Source organism: Poecilia formosa, unplaced genomic scaffold (assembly GCF_000485575.1).
Source record: "Poecilia formosa unplaced genomic scaffold, Poecilia_formosa-5.1.2 Scaffold388, whole genome shotgun sequence".
NCBI classification, from domain to species: Eukaryota; Metazoa; Chordata; class Actinopteri; order Cyprinodontiformes; family Poeciliidae; genus Poecilia; species Poecilia formosa.
In genome coordinates, this window is record NW_006800327.1 from 290,600 (window position 1) to 310,087 (window position 19,488).

The window sequence follows — 19,488 nt, forward strand, 5'->3', positions numbered from 1 at the left end:
CTTTAATGATTCGGTGTCATTTCTGGTTTCAATTTGGTGATTAGGCCGCGTTTTCGCTAGTTTTATGGAACTTGATTTATGGGTTACCAAATGCGCTAAAACAGCTGCGCTGAGGTGGCTATAGAAAGCAGTATGGATTGGGCACCAGGAAGGCTTTAAATTAGTGAAACTATCAAGGTGACCCAAATGAAACAAAACACAGATGGCCTAATTTCTTTACTCTGGGGGAAACCCCATAAATCCCCTCACACTGGGTCACAGCCTAATTCCAGTTTCACAGACTCATGCTTTTTAGGTCCATTGTTCTCCTGATATTTTACATCCTCCTGCTTTTAGCATGCATGTCAGCTTTTGTGTGGGAACACAGAAAAGCAAATAAGTGATTAATTTAGTGAAATAAAATCAGAAATGTCTTCGTTGTGCGAGTTATAAACGGTGTTGGTGGAAACATATTCGCTGAAATAGACTTTATGTTCTGGCATCTGAAAAGGGTGAATGTAATTATAGAATACCAACATGATAATGGAGTACTGTAGTTTTATAACTTACTACACAGCTGATGAAACAAGGAGTCCTAAAGTCCATAAATATGTATTACACTTTAAAAATACTCAGTTAAAGAAGCTAATTTAGCTTACATTGATATTTGGGTTTAATAAATCAGCCTTGTGTCAAATGTGTGCTGATGTTTTGTTTTAACCCAGTGGCTTTCGGTTATGTAGGTTTAAATCATTTTATGAAATTTTCAACTTGAACACATAGGCGGTTCTAGATGGGGGGCCTGTGGGGTCCTGTGTCCCTGGTCTTGGCCTCTTTTATGGCCCTTTGACTGAAAAAATAGTACAAAATGTATTTGTTATGATGATATGTACTGGCACAGAAACTGTTTAAAACCTGTTGGTCTCAGGTTGTCATTCACAATGACAGGGGTGTCAAACTCCAGTCCTCAAGGGCCGCTGTCCTGCAGTGTTTAGATGTGCCACAGGTAAAAAACGGTGGAATGAAATGGCTTAATTACCTCCTCCCTGTGTAGATCGGTTCTCCTGAGCCTTGCTAATGACCTAATTATTCTTTTCAGGTGTGGTGCAGCAGAGGCACATCTAAAAGTTGCAGGACAGCGGCCCTTGAGGACTGGAGTTTGACACCCCTGTCACGAGAGGACCCAAATTTGGGTCCTCTAGTGACAGACAGGTTAATCCTCTACCTTCAGAGTTTTAGTTTAACAAAAATTAAGCTGTTTAACTTTTAGCTTTAAAAGTATAAAGATAAGATTTAATCTGCTATTCCAGGGGTCTGAAACAATCAGCTCTGGAGCCACAATTAGGTCTTTGTCTGTGGCATGCTTATCCATCCATCCATCCATCCATCCATCCATCCATCCATCCATCCATCCATCCATCCATCCATTCATTTTCTAACGCCCTTGTTCCTCGTGGGGTCTGGAGGGTTGTTGGTGCCCATCTCCAGCTAACATTCTGGGCGAGGTTCACCCTGAACAGGTCGCCAGTTTGTTGCAGCTTAATTAATTAAACAATGAAATATTATGTTTCTTTTGTTTGTTTTTATGTTTTTTTTGTTGTTTTTTGCTCCAATGTAAAAAACAAATAAAAGAAAAACTAGCCCGACCCTGCTAGTGCTTGAACCAGATTGAAATAATTATTCAGTACAGTTGAGGTTTTAATAACCCGAAACCTTAATCGCTATTATTGACTATTGAATATGTATTTATTGATATTTCCCAAATCCAAGATGGAAATTTAAACTTCAGTGCCACCTGAAGTTCTTGTTCTGATCTGAAAGGTCAGACCCCAAATTAATAAGTTCAATATTCATTGACCTTTATTTTTTAATTTTCAGTTTTTATTGAAAGGAAGATGCAGAAACAAACCATTAACTAGCAGTTCTGATGGTTTTGCACAGGAATCCCATCCTGGTGGATTAAAACGTCCATAAAGACCAAATCCTTCATATGTTGTTTAACCCAATCTAAGGTATTTTCATGATAAAATACCTTTTTTATCATGTTAAGTGAAAACCCAAATTTAATTGGGTTTTCACTTAACATGTTGTTTAAATGCTTAGTTTCTACAAAAAGTGGGTCAAAGAACAAACAAGCTGTGCTAAAAGATACAATAGTTAATAATTAATAATTATCCCATTTGAATTATTTAGACTTTGCAAATTCAGATATGAACACATTAAACATTTTTAACTTTAATTTTTAAAACTGGAAATTAAAGTTTTATACATGCAACTATATGAGCTGAATGTCCAGTTTGGCTGCAGGTCGTTTAAAACATAATGGAGCGATAAATTGTTTGTTTGTTACATTATTATCCTGTAACATTAATCATATTTAGGATGCTAAGAAAATATTTTCACGGATTCTGTGTGTAATTCCTCTCCAGGCAAATTGATAAAACTCTAGCAAGTCATAATACTTGACTTAAAATAATATATTTGATTATACTTCTGCTTTAATGCTGATGTGGAATAAAAATAAATGCTACAAAGAAGTAAAACTAAAAGATATATGTTCCATAAAGACATATACTGCAGATACATTAACACTGAAATGAAAAATAACATTTAATTGAGATGTAAGTATTAAATTGTATTTTATTGATTGTTTTAATTCAGTTAAATTTGATTCAAAGACACTTTATTGATCCCAAAGGGAAATTAAATAATTAATCTACTTGTGCCTCTGCTTTTAAAGTTACACTGCTTTTTATTTTCTATTAAATACTTTGAAGCTCTTTGTATGTTATTTCTGAAATGTCCAAAATAAATATGATTTACTGTTATTATTTTTAATAATAATTACTACGTTATTATTAGACTCATTTGTAAACATTTTTATGTCAGGATATGCAAAACACAGATTATGTTTTAATAGGTGTAACTGGTGAGTTCAGAGTATGAAATTAATCTAACAGATTGTATATACAATAATTATGTTTTTCTTATTTCTTCACATAATTTTGTTGTACTTTTTCATGGTTTTTCTACTTAAACATGTCTGTTGAAATTTTGTCTTGTGAAGCAATTGTCATATTTTTTTAAAAGAAGTATATACACAAATAATAATATTACTGTAGATAGTTATAACTTTTTCAGGCAACAAAGCACAAAATTGTTCAAAGTTTTAAAATTACACTCAAGTAAGCAGACAGTTAAAATTGTATAAAATTATATAAATGTATATGTTTAAGGGTTATATAGTTGTTGTAAAAATGTTTACACTAAATCTATTTAAGACCATTATAAATTAACTAATTACAGGTGGAGCTATGATATTTCCTCCCAGTAAAGTATTTAAATTTTTGTCTTTAATTCCTTTTGGTTTCTCTTTTACTGCCCAGTTTTTGTTCGGAAAGGTGCGACATATTTTCTCACGCGCCCATTTTTCCCTCCCATATGCGCAGGTAGAGTGTAACCCATCTGTTGATTTAAACAACGCGCACACTTTATTTTAAACCTCCGGCACGGCACACCCTCGCCCTTTGACACACATTCAGCACGTTTAAGCCTTGCCAAAAAACAGAAAGAGAAAATTTGCGCACGGGCGCCCATGTGGCACACTCACTCCGTGGCCGTACATTAAAACAAACATCCCACGGAAGCAGCCAATGGCAGCCGATCCTCGTGCAGAGATGCTGAGACGCGGAGGGGAGGGGGCAGTTTAGGTGGGTGGGACAAACAGCGGCATAGAAAGGGGGATGCTGCAGCCCCGTCCTCCTCATATCTCTCCACCCAGCCCTAGAATAAAATCCACCGGTGACGTGCGCGCAGAGAAGCACCCAGCAGTATGTGCGCGCCCACGGGAGGGGCCGATAGAAAATGGCGAGTCTGTGCAAAAGGCAGCAATGCACGATAGAGAGGCGCGGCTTTCGGCAGGAACTTGACTCTTGGAGGCACAAACTCATTCACTGTGTAGGTAAGCCCGCTTGGAATAGTGTGGACGCGTGTGTGTGTCTGTGGTGTGTAGCGGTGGCGGTGTTTTCCTCCGGCTGCCTCAGCTGGAGCCTGGACAGCGCAAAACCGGCATCGTAATGTGGAGTGGGGAAACCTAATGGCTGTCTCTAAAGCGCTTTTTCTCCTTTTTGCGTGGCGCTTTCCGCCTCCCACCGGACCTGTCCAAAGGAGAAAAAAAAAAAATGTATTCAGCTGTAAGTTTTCGGTGTCACCCAGAACCCGGTCCGGGTTGTTTCACCTGCCGCCGCCTCATTTGCGACCTTTTTAATTCCGTCCCGTCGCTTCAGTGAAAGTTGCATCAATTAGAGGCAATTTGAACTCGTTTTCCTCCTCGTAGCAGTTTATTTATTGTAGCTAAGCAGTGCAGGTCACGTGTGCAGATGGAGCTGCGCTGCAGCCAATGGGGTTGTCCGCTGCCGGCCGACCCGTGCCCGCTCGCGCGCGCCCCCGCACAGAGTTTTGTTGAGAGGGCGGCGCGCTCGCGCTCCGTGTCCAAACCGGAGGACGCCCCCCTCTCTCTTCCCCTTCCCCCTCCTCCTCTGCCCTGGAAATCGGCTTTTGGGAGCGCGCATTGCTGCATTGGGGGAAATGTCAGTGAAAATCATTTTTAGGGGTGAAGTGATCTTCAGGCACGCGTGGATTACCAAAAAAATAAATAAATAAAAAATCCCTTCTGGGTTCGCTTTTCTTTTTTATTTTTTGACCAGTACTTGTTGATGGATGCAGAATGAAACTCTGTGGGTTAGATTAAATTAAACATAAGTGGTTGAATAAAGGGAGAGGTGTGTGTCAGTCTTTGTCCATCCGAGAGAGGAAACCAGAAAAGAGCTCATGGGTTCCCGACCTTTTCCCGCTCTGTCCTTTGCTTCTTTGGGATTTTATTTTGGGAGGTTTTGCCACCGTAATCCTCAGCCATCTTCCATCTCTCAGTTCCTCCCCATAAGATCTCACATGCATCATGTATTTCAATTAGCTCTGTTTAATCCAGTTACGCTGACATTCCCTGATGTTTTGGTAAGATTATAATCCAAACAGTGATCTCGCTCTCCTGTCTCTCTACTCCTAATCTGTGGTTTGGGAAGCAGAACCCCCCGTGGGTGATGATGATGATGCGCCGTACATTCGCTGCTTATTTGTGGACATATTTTTTTAAAAAGATATTTCTGAGATGACGTGCGAATGGGTGTTTGAAAGCGAAAGTGTTTTTGGGAATCTATGACCTTCATTCTATGTGCTGCAAAATGTCACAAGTGCAAGGAAAATCAAAACCATTATTTTGCACTAATCAGTCAGCTGGAGTTTAAAATTGTTCAACTTTCAACTGATGGACTCTCCTAATGTGTTTAAATGTCACCATATTTGGTGTTGAAGCATAATGGGTAGCAATTTAATATGTTTTCGTGTTGGATTTAAAGCTTTTAGATCTATCAGAGCTGTTTTTATTTCCCTCTGTTAGAAAACATGGAAAAATCTTATCGTGTGCTTTTATTTTTATTATTTGTTTTATGGTAGGGGCCACTAAAGTGTAATTTCCTGTTGGACATTTTTTTTCTTTTTTTTTTCCCATGCAAAATGATTTTAAATTTTTCCACACACACATATATACAAACATGTACAGCTTTGAAAAACCGAAGAGCTCACTGCCCTGAACCGCGTTGAAAACCTCCTGGTTATTCCACCAAACACTGATTCCTGAACTCTTCCTGAGTTAAAACATTAGTATTGTTGTTTATAAGTGAATATGAACTTGTTTTCTTTGCATTATTTGCATCTTTTTCGTTATTTTGACCAAATAAATACTGAATTTTTGCTTGGATTTTCAGACGTGTTGTCAGAAGTTCATAGAATAAATTTGTTATATGTTCATTTCACTCAAACATATAAAGAGAAACTGATCATTTCAAGTGGTCTCTTAATTTCTTCCAGAGCTGTATATACTCTATATGTATGTTCTCCCTCACTGCCTTCCTCCTTTCGTTTGCTGTGATTAGTGCTGTTTAAATGATTTAGTGGGTCACTGGGTTTGTGCTAACAGGAGCTAAGGATGACTTTGGCCCTCTTAAAAAATGTACTGCTCAGTTTGAAGGATTGCCACACGCACTTGCTGGCAAAACAGGGTGGATCATGCAACCAGTGCAAGAAAAAAGGGAAAACATGTTATTCAGCCCATCCAGTGTGATGTTAAGGTACGGCACATGACATCCTCTCCTTTTAAGTGGAGCTCCAATATGACGAATACGCTGCAAGATAGCTATTGTGCAGCTTTAATCCGTGCAGTCGCATCAGAGCGGTACCACAGGGTGTTCCAGTACCACAAAGCCCAGTAATGAACTCGCAGCTGGACGCTCCGGCCTGTAATCGCTCCGCGTGTGAAGCTCAGGACTCTGCTTGTTGACACTCCCGGTTTGTCAGCCCTTAAGGCCGAGAGCTTCAGCGGCTGCAGCAGGTATCGGTGGTGGGATTGAAGCCTGACATGATGTTTGTTTGTTTGGGAGCTAATCTGAGGTAGTGAGATTAATGGCTAATCCAGGTCTGTTGAGCTGAAAGTCAGAGTTTTCTAGATTACCACGTAGAGCAGTTTCTGGTCAACGTTTTGATTTAAGATCCACCTTTTCTTTGTTTACTTTCCTACAAAAATTGATGGTAAATAGAAGATCAAATGGTTAACAGTGACTCTGTAGGCTGGAATTGGACCAAATACTGATTTATTTATTTTATTTTGCCACTATAAAACTCAGGGAATCCATTTTAATCTGGAGCATTGTTCTAACAGAGCTCACTGATTCACAAGAAAAGAAAAGAAAAGAAAATATTCTACTTTACCAGAACTGCATTATTTTTGATTGAGTCGTATGATTTTTCTGCATGAGGATTATTATTTATACACATCGACTTAGATATTACCAAAATCCTGAAATTCCTGAAATACTAAGAAGGCTACAGTATAAATAAATAAATGAATATAAATAAATTCAGTTAGGCTATCGTAGGAAAAAAAGAAAAATACACAGTTCATTGATAAAACAAATGGATAAAACAGCATTATTTTTAATTGGATAGATTATGATTTATATTTGTAGGTGAAAGTTATACAACTTTATGAACAAATAAACCATTTTTTTAAAATAAGATAAGTTTGATCTGGTTTGTCCATCAAAGTCTAAAAGAAACCAAGAATGTTCCTTTTTTATTATTAAAGTAAGACTGCTGTTGAGTTCAGTGTTTGCTTTGTAATTAAATAAAAACTGGATTCAAACTTTAATTTTTGCTTCAACACAGAAACATTTTTCACCACAAATCTTAATAAGAACTTTGTTGTCTACATTTATTCACATCACAACAATTATAAACATCTCAGCTTTACTGTTATCTGCTGCTCAACACCCAAGTAAATAATGTTTTGCTCTAAAACGTAAATAATGTTTGACATATAAAAGCCTCTAAAATGTCTTTATAGAGCATGTGACTGTAAAAGTTTATTTTTCCATCCCTTTTTTGCTGTTGATATTCTTGTGAATGCCACGAAGCGTACATCTTACTTCTCCTTGTATTTACAATTTATGCACGTTTCCATGCCGACAAACGCTGGGTTTAATTACCGAACATGCATGTTAGAGAAATGCAGCGACATAAATGGACACCCGTGGCATGAGAACACATTTGTGCAGGTGTACGTTTACTGGGAGCCTTGTTATTAAGAGTGGTGGTGTGTGAGATTGCAGCTTGTCGACACATCGAGTCTTGTCGCGCTCGCCGCGCGCTGCACCGATAATAAAGTAGGGCCCATATACCACAGAAAGGTTAACATTATTAGTTGGTAGCAATTATAGTCAGACTGCTCATTCCTGTGCCACATATTCTGGGTAAGAGAGTGTAGCTAATTTGATTGCTGCAAGGTTGTGGCAGTGCTGGAGAGAGACGGGCTGTGAAGGAGAGGTGTGAGTGGCAGATTGCTTTTTTACTCGCTGCACTTCACCAAACATACTACGACCGCCTTGGGTCGAGATCCTAGAGCAGCAACAGTTTGATCTTGCTCTGATTAAAGCCTTAAAAGAAAGAGACTTATTATGTCTGGAAGTTACTAGTCATGAGTTGAAATTTTGACTGCAGGTTTTTAAGGAAAAAATGTTGGTCGCTTTTAGGCTTCTGGTTTCAAGGTTTTTAAAGGTGATGGATTTAGAGGTGGGTGACATGGATTTAAAAGCTTTATCAACATATTTTAACAATAAAAGTGACAAAATAAATCAAATAATCGCATGATAAATTAGAAGAAACTCAATCATTTTCATTTGCTTGATTTATTGTTTTTCTCTTTTGTCTCCATTTTTTACCAAAAACTGGCTGACAAAAGTCTTCATTTTGGTGCTTTGGTCTCAACTAAACCTGTTTTTGAAGCATAATTTTGTTTAGTGAGACTCATAATTCATTTGATTTGTTGTTTCTGTTTATTTATTTTGGATATTTAAAATGTCTTCCAGTTCCAGTGTTTAAATGTTCATTAGAATTAAAATTTATTGATATTTAAGAACGTGATCTTGGATTATTACTATCCCATTATTGCTAATATAATACTTGAAAATGGTCTCAAAATAACAATAATATCGTTTATCACAATAAGTTGTGGAACAATTTATTGTCAAGCAATTTGTTATTGTGACAGGCCTGAAGATAACGATTTATTACTTCTTTTTTAGGTAACTTACTGTGATTGCATTGGGCAGCAATTATTATTATTATTATTATTATTAGCCTCATAAACACAAATAATACTGCTCTTGAAAAACAAACACATTCGTAATTTGCTTCTTTAAAGGTGCAATTTGAATCACTAAGCTGCATTTCATCATCTTTTAAAATGTCTGGATGTTTATTGATTGAAAAACAATCTATCACAATAATACACAGGGTTTTATTAATGAGGAATTTATCACGATAAATGATAAACGGTACCCAACTCCAGCTAGAGTAGCTTCTGCTGCACACTGCTGACCAGCTGGATGAAATAAAGCTACTGTAGGTCTGTTGTAATAATCAATAAATCAATTAAATGCATGACAAATTAAAACAAGCTCAATAATTTCAAGATTTTTTTATTTATTGTCAAACCAACTTTGTTTGTTTGTGATGCAAAATTCAGGTTAAGAAATTTAATACACAAATAAAATAAAAAATGAAGCAATTTATGTGATATTTAGATATGTATATTTAAAAAATGTTTGTTTAAATAATTTGAGATAATTTATCATTTTTCTGTTTCTACCAAAAAGTGGATGATAAAAGTTTTAAATCTTTGATCTCAACCAGCTCTATTTTTTCTGCAACAAATTAACTTTATTTGTTGTTTTTGTTTATCTTCTACATTTAAAATGTCTTCCAGTTAAAGTCTTAAATGTTCATATTTAAGTTTATTGATCTTTGAGAGAATGTGTTCTTGCATTATTATTTTAAAATGTTTTTTAAACAATAAAATAATTTATTGCAATAATGTTTTGTTACCCTGAGAGGCCAATGAGCTACTACAATTTTCTCTTGCTCTGTTTGTGAAAAACCCAAACAGTCATTAAGCGCCACCCATCACTATTATGCTGTAACATTAATTTAAATCTATGGTTGCCAGGCTACAAACGAAGCGCAGAACGGCTGCAGTGTAACTAGTTAACCAGCTGATATCGGCTCGTTATGCTGCAGAAAGAGACGCAACGATCCGGCTTTTTCTGGCTCGTAATGATTTCTGGTTTCCTTTGAAGTCTGGCCTGTCAATGCAGAGTTTTGACTTGAACTTCTGCTTTCAAAGGAAAGAAAGAAAAGTTGTGCTAGCAGGTTATTCAGCTTTTATGTATGAAAGCCTGTCCCTAATCTTTATGGGATTTTTTTTAAACTCGAAAAACTTAAAGTACATGCTGCAGAAAATATGTTTGTTCTTAGCAGAGAAAATGTACGGCAGTAAAAGTAGCATTACTTCAACATATTTTCACTCAAATAAAAGTAAAAAATAGCCAAGAAATTACTGAAGTAAGAGTAAAAAGTATTTGGTAAAAAGTCTACTCAAGTACTGAGTAACTGATCAAATTATTAATCGCTTAAATTTAAAAATTACATCATCAGTCAGACCAAAATATAAAGTTACAATTTTGGTATTTTAAGGACAATAATTTATATGATGAACAAAAAAAACAAAAAAACAGAATCAGGCAAAAGAAAAATGTTTCCAAATCAGTTTATTTCATTAATAAACTCATGAAATGTTAACAAAAACTGCAGGTGTGAGTCTGTCTGGTGGATTTTTGGTTAAAACATGTTTTTTCCTTCAGCGGGTAGAAAATCCAGACATTTTACTGAGGAAACAGTCGAGATACTTCATAATAAAATTACTCAAATAAAATTAAAAGTACAGCGTAGTAAAAATACTCCTAGAAGTACAATTTAAAAAAAAAAAGTTGCTCATGTAAATGTAACTGAGTAAATGTAACTAGGAAAATGGGCTAAAAGCAATAAATTAATCTGTATTAAATTGTTTTAGCGCCATTAGATGTTGCTTTTCCTTCTGCTTATCCATCAACGATGCGGAGAAGCAGAGACTTTAATCTGCCCAGAGTTGATGCTGCTCCTCATCCATCCACCTTCTGGAGGAAAGTTATTTCAGATCTCGGTTTTAGGTCACGATCCGTTTCTCTTGACTGGAGGTGAAGCTCAGAACGCAGATGGATTGATAAATGGAAAGCTTTGCCAACCACTTTACTGCAGATGTGTGTGTGTTCATATCATCTCCCATCCTTCACTCACTCACTAACAAGAAACTTTGATACTTTGGGTTCATTCACACCAGCTTTGTTTAGTCCGCTTTAATAAAACTCCAGTTGTTTGCCTAAAGAGTCCGGTTCGTTTCAGGATGTGTGACTACGCAATTGATCTCTGATTACATATCGAATTCTGGTTGTAGTTTTCTGGTCAATCATCTCTTTTAAAAGGCTGACCTGCTGATTCTGATTTTGGCCGATCTCCCAAAATTAAGGAAATCGGCACCGATAAATCGGAACGCCTCTAGTTTTCAACAAACCTTCGTCTCGGCTCGGTTAATGTGAACTCTGGAGCGGTTTGAATGTACATGTGAACGCAAAGCGGACTGGAGACTGCTCCAAAACAAGGAAATGGACCACAGTGCAAGGCATTCTGGGTAAATGCAACCAAAACAAACGCCCAACTGTTAGTGGGAGAAACTCCTCGTGTTTTATTTATTTTTTAAAAATATTTTTACCAAAAACAAAGGAGAAATTCTACAACCGCGAAAATCCGACCCCACTGGTTTTTCAAAGAGTTTGGTCCGTTTAACACAGTGCAGTGTGAAAGCAAACCGCACCAACTGAAAATGTAACAAATGTTGCAATTTTGGTTCCAAATCAAACTGAGTCTATTGGACTAACAAACTAATTTAAATTCCTCCAGTCCTCAGAGGCGCTGAATCTCATCTGCTTCACAGTCACCAGCAAACACTTCACTGCAAAAACACAAAATCTTACCAAGTATTTTTACTTTAGTTTCTACTGCAAATGTCTTAGTACACTTGAAATAAGAGGAAACTAACTTACAAGCAAGTTCTCAGCAAGTTACATGAGGTTAAGCCATTAATTTCTTAATATTGATGAGAAAGTGCTAGTTCCACTGGTAGATTATTTCACTAAAGCTTCTTGTTCAAATAATCTGCCAATGAAATTACTACTTTTTCATTAATATTAATGAATTATTGATTTAAAACAAGCTCATACATCTTGCTGAAAAGTCATTTGTAAGTTAATTTTGCCTTATTTCAAGTGTACTAAGACATTAGAACTGGAAACTAAACCAAAATACTTGGCAAGATGTCGTGTTTTTGCAGTGCAGTGTGCACAGTTCGCTGGTGACTGTGAAGCAGATGAGAATCAGTTCCTCTAAAGATTCGGTTCTCGCTCGAAAAATGTGAACTGGCCCCCCAAGTGGAGGAATTTCAATTTGTTTTCACACCTGATAAACCAAAAATACTTTGAGACTTTGTGTTTTTGCAGCCATGCTAAACTTTCTCGTTTAAATTTCTTTTATTTTCTTCATCCTGCCATATTCCATATAAGAACTGCAAGCCGTCAGCTGCTTAAACCACTGCAGCTCCAGTTATTACTGTAAAATATTGAAAACTAATCATGTTTCTGCAGCGGTTCCAGGTTTGTAGGTCACAGGTCTCAGCCAGCTGTAAGTGCTCATCACTGTCATGCCGTTACTGCGCCGGTGCTCTGAGCTTCCAGTTAATTTCCTTCTGTTTACTGATTAGTGAATTAGTTGGAGGGAATTCAGGCTAATTTTGCAGGTTGAAAGGACAGCGTGGGCTGTAATGAAAGCAAATGCCTCCTCTAATTGTGGCTGAGGTCTAATGTGCAAGATTATCCATCCTGGTCCTAAAGGTCAGCAAATGAACGGATCCTTCTGATTTGTTTCCGATTATCTGCCGTGTATCTGTCGACGGTCCCTCGATTACCCGCTGCGCTCGGCGTCCAATCCTCGTCTTATCAAGTCGACAAAATCCCTGCATCACGCCGCCCTCTCTGAGCAGACAGCTTTTATTTCAGTAATGGACAGATGGACGCCCCGAGAGAGCTGCCAGCTACTTTCTCATCTTGCTAATTCTTTTCAGGGGCTTTCTGAGAAGAAAAACAAAACATGGCACATTTATCTGGAGCGGGTGTGAGCGGTGCGCCCGTTTGACCACACCGGATGCCAACACTATCAATCTCTACATGCACCTCTTCATTACATATGTACACACACACGCACACACACACACGATCAGGGGGCCGATCCTTGCCAGCCCAAAACCAGACAGACTGCTCTCTTCGGGGGTGGGTGCTGGGTGTTGATTGCAATCTGGGTAAGAGCACCACTGGCAGCCGGTGAACGTCGACAGAAGGTGTGTGTGTTGGGGTGTGTGTGTGTGTGTGTGTGTGTGTGTGTGTGCCGTGCACCGAGCGTGCGGCCTGCGTCGGCTGCAGCGTCCTGCGTCGCGTTCAAACATGCTAACAGATCCATCTGAACCGCCAGCAGGACACAAACATTCATCACTCCGGCTCCGTTTCATCCGCCCGTCTGAATGTGCTGAAACTCTTTCATCTTGTTTTTCTGGCTGCTAAGAAAGCATGACAACTTTAAAGTATTTTTGAGATAACTGGAAGGCAGCTGACTTCCTAAAAACAGCCTTCTGGCAGGGAGCTTTTGTTTCTTTTTTCCCCTTTAATCCCCAAAATAAAACCGGCGCTTTATTTTCCTCCCCCGAGACCATTTGCATGGATCTGTAAACATAAGCTTAGAGGCTAATTATTGTGTGTGACCATCTTTAGCAGAAATCTTTATGCTATAAGAAGATGTGATGTTGTTCTGGCCTGCACGCAGGGCTGGGCTCTCTTGGAGCAATTAGATAAAACTGCTCACACGTTCAGATTAACCTCATCTACAGCAGATCTGATTTAAAAAGTGAGATTTGGAAATTAGGAGATCCAGGGTCTGAAAGGAAACGTTTTCTGTTGCTTGGCACAGCTTGAAACTTGTGGTGAAGCAGATTTATGACGGAAACATTTGTTCCATTGCTGCTTTTAGGGATTTATTTTCTTCGCTGGTTCTGGCGATCGGCCGGTTTTCGGCATCAAGGTGGGCAAAGTTTTAATAAGCTAAAGTTTCAAAGTCGATACAGTTTTCGGTCATGTCTTTCCTTCTGTTTGAAGCCGTTTTAATGAGATGTCAGAGGAGATGCTGGAGCGATTGGAGCCAAAGAACAGCTCAGAGTCGCACTGTAAAACATTTTTATCTTGACAATTAAAGTCCACCTGCTGCCTGGAAAATGTAATTTAAGTCACAAGAAAACTGTTTTGGTTTTTACTCATTAAAGTTCATGAAGTTGATGTATTTATTTATATCAACTTTATTTCACAAAATGCAAGAACAAAACTGTCCTCACCTGGTTAAAGAGCCACATTTCTCTATTATTTCACTCACAATATCAAGTTAAAATAACTACTTATTTTACTTTAGAATAATTTAAATTCTTGTTTCAAGTTGCATGAACAGTCAGCTGTTAACGAGCTGATTGCATGAGCAGACAGCCTGACTAATTAACCTGCTGATGTCAACTTGTTTTGCTTGTGCAGAACCAGAGCTGCAGAAAGAGATAATATTCTGCATAATAAACTAGAAACGGACCAATCCTACGACAGAGGAGCAAGTTTTCACCTAAAAACTCAAATTCACACATTTGTATAGAAAACCTGGATATTCTCTGATGTAGAGAAGTTGTCAACTTGTAAGAAAAAATTATAATTTTCCATGGTTAAAGGCTAACATTTACACTATTAAGGATATTTTCTGACATTGTAAAGTTAGAAATGTGAGAAAAACCCCAAAGCTTTCTGAGATTAAAAAGTTAGATTAGATTATTTTATTTTCCAAAGTGTGAGCAGAAGATCTTTTTAGTGTCGAAATGAGATTTTGTCTCTTCCTTACACATTTCTTCAAACCTTTAGCATGTTGGAGAATATTCTAGTTCTAATTTTGTAAATTTATAACTTTAATTATGGAAAATTATCCCTATTTAAAATGACATTCCAGAGTGTATACTAAATTTTGAGATTAGTCTAGAAATTAAAATTTTTTGTTTTGGTAGAAATGTTCTCTTTGGCCAAATCATTTTTCTTTTTTGACATAAATGAGGACAATATTTTAATTTCTTTATTCTTTGTTCAAAACCAATACATATGAAACCTGCATAAAAATTTTTCCTCTCATTTTTGTTCCTTAAAAAAAATCATAACCAAAAAAATCAGAAAAAGCCTGAAATGTGCATCTTTACAATTAGTGTTAAAAATGAAAAGCATTTGCTGAATTAATAAGTACATTTTCTGACTAAATCATTAATTGCTGTAATATATGGATTGTTTTATTCTATAGGTGTTTGTCTTTAATATTGTCATGCAGTTGTTTTTCCTCTCTCACTCCCTGGCAGATGAAACCGTATAGTTGTAGCTGTTCAGGTGTGCACAGCGTGCCGTTCTCTCCCTGCCTCCGTTTTCTGCGACCTGCGGGCAGAGTCCTCTATTTCCTTAAACTTTGTACACGGTGTCCCAACCTCTACCCAAAATTTTACGTAAGTCTTCCTTTGTGCTGCGTAAGCCTGCGGCTGCGTGAGTTACTTTTGTTATGAGAGCTACCTGACCTCCTTGGTACAAGTGCGCGGACCCATGTGGGCTCATGCATGGCTAGGAGTTTGTTTGGAGTACACACACACACACACACACACACACACACACACACACACACACACACAGAGAGAGAGAGAGGGGACTGGCGGGGGGTGGCGAGGTTTTAGAGCAGCAGGAATGTTTACCGAGACCCGCCTTTGGTGAATTCCTTCTTGCACTTTAATAGTGGCAGCTTTTGTGTGCAAGGTCATTTTTGAGCAATCTGCCTTTCACAGCGCCTGATTAACGGCGCAGGCGAACAGAGGTGTGTGCTCTTTGCACTCCAGTCCCTTTAAGAGGAGGAAGGAATCTCAAACATTGAACTTGAGGATGTTGTTTTTTTTTTTGGAAAGCAAGGACATTTTGTTCCCTCTTCACCTCTGCTAGGAGCGGCGCAGGGGTCAAGGCTCGCGGCTAATCTGCTGTAGTTATACGGCTAACCTTAAGAAACGCCTTATTGTTCCATATATTGAGAATATCTTCCCTCCAAATGAAGCATTAATGGAATTAAAGTGTGCCATTCACATTTAATTAATACTAAGCAGCACCTTGGGTTCGTCATCAGGAGGAAGCGGCTAATGAGATAATAATGGGCAGAGCAGTTGGTTAAGCAGTGGTAAGCTGCTGTGGCTCGGCGTTAAAGGGGCAGACACACAGAAATAAGTTTGGTTCTGATTCACACAGAACTATGTATCATTTATTTATTGGATCACTAAAACAGGAGACTTGTGGTGAAACGTAGAGAACGTGGGGTTACAAAGGTCAGGAAGGTGCAGGTGTGTGATCTGTAACTTCATATGTCACTTATTAACGTTGGAACTGTTGTTAATTTTAACAGTGGCGGCTTCAATCTTACCTGCTGACTCTAATAAATCTAATTTAAACCAATTTTATGCTCAAAATTAGAATCATTTTGATATTAATATTATGTAATAACTCAAATTGGTTTTAAATGTCTGGGAGTTTTTTGATGTTTTACATTTAAAATTTCTTTTGTTTAAATAAAAAAGTATTTTTTATATAATAAAATATTTCTCATTGTGTTTATAATTTATTTAACTGTTATTATTTATTTTATAAGTAGATTTTACCAAAAATATATACAAAATACGAATTTTGGTTGTAAAATTTATATTTAGCTTATTTTTGTACTTTCATTTGGGTTTCTGAAAGCAGCCAGAGCGCTTTAAAAACCACCCAGACGGTTTTTGGCAGTAAATTAATGTTCTTTTTGTTTGTTTGTTTAGAAAAGTAGCCATTTCGAAAACCTTCCACATTAGAAACCACTGCTCGTTACCTAGCAACCACAGCAAAGCCCGGCCCATCACCTAGCAACCAAAGCTGAGTTCCAGCACTTTGGTCAGCTGGTATTATTGCTGTATGCTCTGTACAATGGCTGCTGAAAAAAAAGTGTTTTGTTGTTGACTTACCATTCAGAAACCATTTGCTGCATTCTTGTTGGTTGTGCAGGAGGCTCTACTTCTGCTTTTCAAAGATCCACAGTTGTAAAATTGTGCATCTGTTTGCAGCTCCTTTCACTTATGAGTGTAAACGTGGAGTTGGGGGTGCATGGCCAGCAGCAGCTAATTTGGATTTAGAGTGACAAGAACCTCTCATTTTGAAAGCAGGCAGAACTGAACAGATTAAAATGTCATTATCTAAGAATGAGTTTATGCAAAACAAACATGTTTTGAATAGGCCAGAAACCGGTCCTGACCAGTTCAAGGAAGCATAAAAGGTCACCTTTAATACAGGCATTTCTGTAGTTTTACTCCTTACATGCTAATAATGCTAACAGGTATTCTTGAGTTCATTGGTTGGAATACTAAAATCATTATAAAATAATAAATAAACCAGAAAGTATGGGATCTGATATCCACAGAATAAGTAATTAGATGCTATGTCCATTGATCACCAGGAAAACGAGCTTAAAAACAGCAGTTTTTGTTATAATGTGATGTTTTTTGTGTTCTGTCCTGTAAGGCGACGGCCGTCGTTCCTTAAACCCTGGAGCATATGGAGCGTTAGGTCTGTACAAATCAAGCTGATGCCCTCTTACAAAACTGTTGTCACAACTAAATACTGTAATCAGCTGCTGCCTGTTTCACCACACACTGTTGTCACTTCCAATACAACAGAGCCTGTGATTTTAACTGAGCGCTGAATAGATGAAGTCAGGTTCGGATCAAATGAAGGATTAAGCACTTGTTCATTATGCACTATTACACAATAACATGTGATTGATATTATTATGGCAGCTTCTAGTAATAATGCTGCAGAGATGAGGATAATGATGCAGTCTGAGGTTGTTAAACGGGGTTCTGGTGCCGGATTTACTGGGACCATGCATCGATCAGGCGAGCCTCAACACAAACTCTGGGAAAAGTAGTTTCACAAAGACAAACAAATGGGTGAAGAGAGAGAAATGGCGTACCGATTGCGTTTCGTGCTTCACGTTTTGCTCTAGAATCAGAATCGCTCTGAATGCATGTTGGGATGAGCCATCGTTTTCCGTTGCTGGTCTCTTTGTACTATGGATGAAATTCAGAGAGTGGCACCAAAACATTTTGTAGTGAAAGTGTCTGTAATCATAACGGAGGCTCAGATTTCTTTGCTGAACATTTTGTGTTCAGTTTTTATTTAATGATGACGCTGTTAACGGCACAACGTGAGTTAGCTGGGAGAATCTTCTTGCTTTTTTCTCTCCGTTACTTTGAACAACGGCGGATAAAATATTGAGCGTCTAGGTTTTATTTACTGAAATCAGCAGAATGTCGCCATCGTTTGAATTTACCAGATAATTCAGAGGGTTTATGAGTTTCACAAGCTAGATGTGCGCTGACGATGGCCGCTGTCAGCGCTGTTGAGTCCAGTTTGATGACCTGCTAAATTAATCATTCGAGGCGCCATGATGGACGCTGGAAATGAGGGTCAGGAGTTGGAGCGACTGAAATTGTTTTCCAAAGTTGTTTTTACCAGTTTATTCGTGGCTTCTTCTTGTTTGAGTCGAGCTAATTTGTCTGTGACGTAACACACCTGGTTGGGGCTTTTAGACAGCGGTTTTTAGAAACAGCTAGCTTAGAAACCGACCCATACCTCCTCCCTTCTGATGTGTCGATCAAATTATCGACTTTGCCTGAATTCACACCACATGATTTATGTCACTATGTCATAAATACCGTTTCCCTTTGCACCGAAGCAGCATAGACGTACAAAACACAAGACGCTAGCCAATTTTTTCCATACATGCTAGGCTACATGACGGTGGGGTGTGTTTCCATGGTTACCGGTGGTTAGACTTCGCCGTAATGCAACATTTGATATCTTTCTAATTATACTTACTTATGAAATATCTGAACATTAATATACTTACCTTGTAAAAAGTGTTCGCTGGAAATCCCCGATTACGCCGACAGCTGACAGTCGTTATGATCAACAGCTGCTATCTAACGCTGCCGCATCTGTCCTCATTAAAAGTTACACAATAAAATGACAAGTTTGGTTTCTGTCCTGGCCTATTTGTGCAGCCGACCGCGCAGCGCCCTATGAGCATTTTTAAAGTGAAATAGACTGAATAGAACCGATATTTGGTTACAGATGTCAGTTTTTATACTAGCTTTAAAGGAGCGCATTTGCTGTTTGTCCGGAATGGCGGAGTTCTGGAGAGCGTGACGTCACGTGTGAAGGGTCAACACCGCCACGCGTCCACACAGACTTTGAATGTAAACCAGAAGATCAAATCGCCTTCGTTGTGAACGCAGCATTAGGAGGGAGAAAATGTTGCTTTCATTCTGCTTTTTCTTTTTAATAAAACACACACACACACACACACACACACACACACCTGCTTGAACACATGATGGATGACGTTTGCACAACAAATGACATGGAAACAATAGGCAGTTATTTGCAATTCAAACACTGAAAGGAACCTCATTATGATTTGGCCTTAGACAGGAGAGTTCTCATAGGAGGCGGGTCACACCTAAAACATAGCTGCTCTACTTTTGTTAGGCTAAATAAATAAAAATCAACATCTAAAGTTGTTTCCAGTCTCACAGTAAGGTTAAATTTTAAAGATGAATTTTTATCTTTCAGCCTGGCCGTGTTTGTTAAATGAGTCTGAAGCTTTTAGTATGATTGTAAAATATCTGAAATTTTTTAAATAACTTGGAAGCATCAAATGAAAACTGATGTTTACACCATAAACAACAATAATAACATTTATATTAAACTGAGGTTCTCCATGTTTTGCTTTATG

The 19,488-nt window shown here is 38.0% G+C and overlaps 1 protein-coding gene across 2 annotated transcripts in view; it reads left to right on the forward strand.

Annotated features, from left to right (window-relative positions):
- Nucleotides 1–3,201: 3,201 nt before the first annotated feature.
- The window catches only part of lcor (ligand dependent nuclear receptor corepressor), a 111,805-nt gene continuing 95,518 nt past the window's right edge, over nt 3,202–19,488 (forward strand). For both annotated transcript variants that reach the window (XM_016662738.1, XM_016662739.1), the window contains exon 1: nt 3,202–3,940. In XM_016662738.1, the coding sequence (XP_016518224.1) occupies nt 3,844–3,940 (97 nt within the window). In that variant the 5' untranslated portion in view covers nt 3,202–3,843. The remainder of the gene's footprint in view (nt 3,941–19,488) is intronic.